Source organism: Salvelinus sp. IW2-2015, linkage group LG18 (assembly GCF_002910315.2).
Source record: "Salvelinus sp. IW2-2015 linkage group LG18, ASM291031v2, whole genome shotgun sequence".
In the NCBI taxonomy this organism is placed as follows: Eukaryota; Metazoa; Chordata; class Actinopteri; order Salmoniformes; family Salmonidae; genus Salvelinus; species Salvelinus sp. IW2-2015.
Window position 1 is genome coordinate 13,137,424 of NC_036858.1, and position 6,866 is coordinate 13,144,289.

A 6,866-nucleotide genomic window follows, 5' to 3' on the forward strand; every position below is an offset into this window, starting at 1 on the left:
AGACCGTGTATTTTGGTCAGCTGACTTCTTCCCATGTTTCCCTAATGGTCACGTGGTCACTACTGTAAAACAAAAAAATATAGCCACGGATTATATAGCTAGCAAAGAAGTAAATGAAGTCCACTAATCATGTATTATACATCGACTAGAATAGTACATTTACTATGGATATGTCTGCTCTGTCTTACCCTGCTGAGTAAGTATTTTTCACTTAATACATGTACTCAAACAAAACAGCATCTGTCGTTTCAAGGGTTCTTCCGGGTTAGGTTTTAGAGGAGCGTATTGCGAACTCAAACATTGTAACCAAAATATAGAGCAGTTAAATATATACAGTACCAGTCAAAAGTTTGCACACACCAACTCATTCAAGGGGTTTTCTTTATTTTTTACTATTTTCTACATTGTAGAATAATAGTGAAAACATCAACTATGAAATAACACATGGAATCATGATTGATGAAGTGCTGCATCCGATGACCTGGCCTCCACAATCACCAGACCTCAACCCAATTGAGATGGTTTGGGATGAGTTGTACCGCARAGTGAAGGAAAAGCAGCCAACAAGTTCTCAGCATATATGGGAACTCGTTCAAGACTGTTGGGAAAAACATTCCTCATGAAGCTGGTTGAGAAAATGCCAAGACTTTGAAGAATCTGAAATATATTTAGATTTGTTTAACACTTTTTTGGTTTGTTTACTAATTGGTTCCATATGTGTTATTTGATCGTTTTGATGTCTTCACTATTCTACAATGTAGAAAATAGTACAAATAAATTAAAACCCTGGAATGAGTTGGTGTGTCCAAACTTTTGACTGGTACTGTATATATTTTGACGTTATGTGGCTCTGGATTTAATTTTATGTGTATATGCTTGTATATTCAGGATTAACCCTGCTGACAAATGATGTCGCTCAAATGTTTTACTTTTTTAATTAAAGCTACAATATGTCTACTTTTTGGGTGACCTGACGAAATGAACATAGCAATGTGAGTTATAGATTTGTCAATCTCATTGAGAATAGATATGAAGCGGTAGGTATGTTCTATATGCGCCATTTCTGTACTTCGTGTGCTGAAGTTTTGTTTTTGCATCTTTTGCTTTCGGTTTTGTACACCAGCTTCAAACAGCTGAAAACACAATCTTTTTGGTTATTGAAAATATAATTTACAGCGGTTTAGATAATACAATTGTACACAAACTGAAATTAGGCGAACTATTCTACTTTGAGCAATTTCACATTATGAGCATGATTTGTGTCCAATTACATATTAGCAATTAGTATCAATACACACTAGTATTAATTATAAATTACATACATTTCCCCGTTTTCAATCACTTCAAGACAGTAGCTTCAAACTTAGCCCATATTTGTTCGTATTCATATGACTTTCCATGTCCATTTGCAATAGTTTTCAAAAATGTTACAGTTGGCTATTCATTGACAGCTGGAGCCATTCTGCAAATGAGGGCGGCTCCTCTTTTTTCCAATGCCTTAAAATTACCCTTTTAGCTATGAGAGTTAGTGTCCAAAGCATGGAAGCATTTGGGGTATTTTCCCAGCAAGATAAAGGCTGCATTTGTGTGTAGTCTGTTTTTCTATGGCTTCTAGAAATAGAGAGAATATTATTTCYAATATACTTCCAGTTTCGGACACTTGACCAACATATGCGCAAGCCCAGCATCATCTGATGTACATCTTCAACAGTTGCTGTCGGTTGTCATTTTTGCCATGTGTATGTTTAAGTCCAGTAGGTTCTATTAATTATATTATACTGAACCATTTGTGTTTTAGATTCTGCACGGTTTAAAACAGTTTTTCCATACCTTTTCCCAATATTCAAATTTTTACCCCATTTCTCTCTTAAGGGAAGTGTGTAGTGCCCTTGTTTTTCGTTTAAGAATTTATACACTTGATGCCAGGTGGTTTTTGGAATGGACATCCTTTATGAAACTTTCCAATTCTTTAAACTCATGTTTATATTTAAATGGTTATTTATGCCGACTTGACTGCCTAAACAATCTGAATGATTCTAAAATGGTTGATAGAGCCAGCCTTTTCCTTCAGTTCATTCAGATCCATAGTTTTACCATCTTTCTACAAATCCGCCACTATCCAAACTCCCATCTGTAGCTAATCTCTCCACAATACTGGTCTGTGATTGATTGATTAATATGTGTGGATTGCTCCAGATGGTTGCTTGGAGAGAGGTACATATGGAAACTGCGTATTTATTTCAAACAATTTTAAGAACATTCCAAGAAGCAGATCTTTTTGGATGGCCTTTTAGCATAGGGAATACTTCCCAAATATCTATCAATCTAACTGGCATGGGGTGGGATATTTCTTCAATTGCTAACCAACAGGGGGTTCTTTTGGTGGGTAGAGCCAGTATATGGTTTATCTTGTTACATGTAATATGTTTTAATATTTGGAAGTGCCATGCCTCCTTTATATTTTGACATCATTAGTTTCTCAAGGGCAACGCTAGGTTGCTTTGAATTCCATATACTTTTAGTGATCAGTTCATTGATCTTCTTGAAAAAGCCTTGCGGTAGATCGAGGCAACATGCTCAGTTTGTAGTTGATTGTAGGAGCAACTCATTTTTATTATTTCAATTCTTGCTCGGAATGTTAAAGAGGGAGGACCATGCCACAAAGTGTGCTTTAAAGGATTGCACAATAGCTTCTAAGTTCTCTTCAGTCTTCTTCAAATGTTTCTCATTTTAGTGTGGATGCAGATGGTTTATTCTTGTTAAAATTCATATTTTAGGCCCCTATTCATTTGCTGGTAAAATGAAGATTGTTGAGGAACCAAATACATTTGGGTAAGTCATATGTTATTCTATAATTGCATTTAGATATGTTTCAAAAGTTAAATGTATGAAGGTATAAAACATACTAATTCAGTCGGTATAATGTGGTTCCCTCCTATTTCTCTAGGCTCAACAATCCCTTTTTGGCCCAAGGAAGTAGACTCCAGCCCAAGGTGACTCCAGGCCCAGTGTCAGGTAATAAGAATACGTATTACTTACTGGGTTAACTACATTATGGTCTGCAGACTGCAATAAGATATTGTACAGGTATAGCAGTACAGATCGATACTTTCACCAGCTGTGGGAAGGTACCGCAGTAGTCTGGTCCCTTTTCATTGTTCCTCAGTAATCAAAGGATTGAAACAAGTGGAAAAAGAATCCCCTAATACAGAAGTAAATGAAATCACAATACGTCACCAACTGGTTTACATTTGTGAAAGCAAAGGAGACGGTGCTTTCAAAAAATAATGATCTAATTCTGTCAACACTGGCAGATCATGTGATTAATCAAGAATATACAGGTAACTGACAAAATAAAAGAAATGCCAACATAGTGTTTTAATAGGGCGTTGGGCCACCACGAGCCGCCAAAACCGTTTCAATGCRCCTTGGCATAGATTCTACAAGTGTCTGGAACTCTATTGGAGGGGATGCGCACCATTATTCCACAAGAAATTACATAATTTGGTGTTTTGTTGATGGTGGTGGAAAACGCCGTTTGTGGCCATTCCCGAATCTCCCATAAGTGTTCAATTGGGTTGAGATCTGATGACTGAGACACAAACACACACACACACTTTAAACCCCCTATGCTCCTTTGAGACCCCTCTTTGAAAGTCACTGATATCTTATCTTCTATCCATGGTAGCCAAAATTATACATTACCCTATGCATGATGGGATGTTAATTGCTTAATATACTCAGGAACCACACCTGTGTGGAAGCGTCTTCTTTCAATATATTTCATACCCCTCATTTACTCAAGTGTTTCCTTTATTTTGGCAGTTACTTGTCTGTCTAAAAACTGACCATACCTAGCACTGTATTCAGTTTACATACAGCCCTGTTTTTTACTTGTGCTCTTTTCATAACATTTCTAATCCTTTCTTGTAGGACCAGCACATCTCCGCCGACTAGCAGGAAAGTGCTTCAGTTACATAGAGTCCACGTAAGTACTGGGAAACTGAGCGCCTACAAAATCATCACCTAATTGCTGCATTGAACATTATGGCAAAGTTTTGATCAAACTGTTTAGGACTCATCTTTGATTTCTGTACCAGTTTTCCAATTGGTTGATTCACCGCTAGTCAAGGGTGCAAGATGACATGTGTAGAAAATAGGTATATTTGAGAATACATCATTGTGTTGTTATTTTGTTTAGGTATAAATATGAATTCTGTCCATTCCACAACATCACCCAGCATGAGCAGTCATTCAGGTGGAACGCTTACAGTGGCATACTGGGGTGAGTGGATTCTCCACAACACAATTTCAAACTGCACTCATCCTATCAAGTGAATCAGATTCATTGAAGCATGTTATCCTGTGAATACATTATTTCCATTCATCAGTTTACACCCTTTGTCTTTCCAACAGAATCTGGCAGGAGTGGGAGATTGTGAACAACACCTTTTTGGCCATGTGGATGAGAGAGGGAGATGCCTGTGGGAATAAAAATAGGCAAACAAAGGTAATAAATTGCTTGTGCTCATTCCTTCCATTGGCCAATTGACAAAGCAGGATTGGCGAGCATTTGTGAGTATAACGTGCAAACCCATTCAGCGAGCTTTGTGAAAGGCCTTTAAAGACATTGCAGAGTTGAATGTTGCGGTTACTGTTCTTTGTGAAAAAAAATGTTTTTCTCTCGTTTCACTAGGTCATTCTGACCTGCGGTGGAAGTAGCAAGTTGGCTCAAGTGTCAGAGCCCACTACCTGTGTGTATTCTCTAAGCTTTGAGACCCCACTTGTATGCCACCCACATTCTCTCTTAGGTAAGACGAGCAAAAGCAGGGACTCTTTAAATGTAAAAAAAAATTATTATTTTTTTTTTTTTATATAAAGATGGTGCTTGTTTACATTCTGAGTCACACGTGTGTCCTCTCATCAAGTGTACCCAACTCTGAGTGACAAGCTGCAGATGGAATGGGATGAAGTCGAACAGGCCCGCTATGAGAACCTCATTACTGAGCAGGTACGACTTTACTTACTAACATAGGCATTGACATTACCCTTTCATAGCACTTATATGAGTGTAGGACTACACATGAGTTTAAAGATGCTCGCAGACAAAGCGGCAGGCGGGGTGGCCTATTCATTTTCAATGAGGCGGAATTCTATCCAGGCGGAGCGGTCGGCGGTGCTTGTGCACTTGAAAGCCAATTAGTGGAGAAAATAGGAATCAGGTCTATTTGGGCGATAACCACTCCGGAGTTTCACTTCTTGACTTGAAAGCGTTTAAGAAGTCCTCTAACGTGTATATGTGTATTACAGGGCTACAATAATCTACTGAGGGATATTTTTGAGGATGCTGGTTTCCTAAAGAGCCAAAAGGTAAAGGAGAAGCCGGATATCACAACTACCTCAAAGACGCATGATTCCTTGCAGAAATGCAACGAGGTAAGTTCACTGGAGAGAATCCAAAACCATTCGTGACCATGAGTAGTAATGGAAGCCCTGACATTTAGAGCTCTAGTTTAGCTATCCATATACATGAAATGTCATTGAGAAGTTGTGTTTGTTTACATTTCTACGGATGCTTGTTTTATACAGGATGTCCGTAAACAGAGGGAAGAAATTGAGAGATTGCAAGCTCTCCTCACTCAACATAACATTCCCCATGAGTCAAAGGCAGGTGAGTCTTTGCATTATTATTCATGTACTAGTCCATACTTCTCCATGAATAGATGTAGGAAAGGAATCCCTTCGTAAGTAACATGTGATGATTGCATTGGTCAATGTTAACATGTTTGCACCCTTCCCTCCCTCTACGGACAGCTAAGGCGAAGATTCCAGTGAGTGTGACTGTGCAAAATCGGCACCTGAGGGGGGACAACGGCCTCATCGCAGACCTACTCTGAGGATTCCAGACATTTACACAAAATATTGCAGACCACTAACTGAACAGCAGAGAAGGAAGATGTCACACAAAAGTTTTAAAAAAGAAGTGTTTATTCTAATTACAATTTTAGAGAATCAACCATGTTTTCTTGACTGAGGCATACCTGTACTCCCCAATGGCATAGCTACATTCTTAGAATATTTTTTTTTCAACTCCATTGTCAGTCTAGACAGAAATCATACCTCTGCTATCAAAGGAAGGACACTGAAGATGTAAATTGTTTGATCCAGAAAATACATTTTTGAAGAAAATGAAAAGTTACAGCCTTGAGCAWTTTTTWAAATTTATTTAACCTTTATTTAACTTGGCAAGTCAGGTAAGAACAAATTGTTATTTACAATGACTGCCTTCCCCGGCCAAACCCTCCCCTAACCCGGATGACGCTGGGCCAATTGTGCGCCGCCCTATGGGACTCCCGATCACGGCCAGTTGTGATACAGCCCGGGATCGAACCAGGGTCTGTAGTGATGCCTCTAGCACTGAGATGCAGTGCCTTAGACTGCTGYGCCACTCGAGACCCCAAATGCCAATTATTTTGTCATATGACATTAAAAAGGCGCTTAAACAGGCTGCTTCTTGTAGGCTGTTTACATATTTTCTTATTGTTTAACTGGCGATATGCCATCCCATCTGGTTTGCGCTTAGTGGGACTATAATTCGTTTTTCAACAGGACAATGACCCAACACACCTCCAGRCTGTGTAAGGGCTATTTGACCAAGAAGGAGAGTGATGGAGTGCTGCATCAGATGACCTGGCCTCCACAACCACCTGACCTCAACCCAATTGAGATGGTTTGGGATGAGTTGGACCGCAGTGTGAAGGAAAAGCAGCCAACAAGTGCTCAGCATATGTGGGAACTCCTTCAAGACTGTTGGAAAAGCATTCCAGGTGAAGCTGGTTGCTAGAATGCCAAGAATGTGCAAAGCT

The 6,866-nt window shown here is 39.1% G+C and overlaps 1 protein-coding gene across 2 annotated transcripts; it reads left to right on the plus strand.

The window, feature by feature from the left end:
• The first annotated feature begins 34 nt into the window (after positions 1-34).
• On the plus strand, positions 35-6,195 carry LOC111978298 (N-acetylglucosamine-1-phosphate transferase subunit gamma). Of its 2 annotated transcripts, none has more exons than XM_024008282.2 (11): positions 35-196; positions 2,778-2,832; positions 2,948-3,015; positions 3,934-3,988; positions 4,202-4,285; positions 4,417-4,510; positions 4,697-4,811; positions 4,929-5,011; positions 5,311-5,436; positions 5,590-5,667; positions 5,815-6,195. In XM_024008282.2, exons 1-11 carry the CDS (start codon positions 130-132, stop codon positions 5,833-5,835), a joined length of 846 nt encoding a protein of 281 aa, XP_023864050.1. In that variant the 5' UTR covers positions 35-129; the 3' UTR covers positions 5,836-6,195. The 2 variants fall into 2 exon arrangements, with proteins under 2 accessions (XP_023864050.1, XP_023864047.1); XM_024008279.2 differs by having other exon boundaries at positions 5,590-5,671; positions 5,815-5,971.
• The last annotated feature ends 671 nt before the right edge of the window (positions 6,196-6,866 follow it).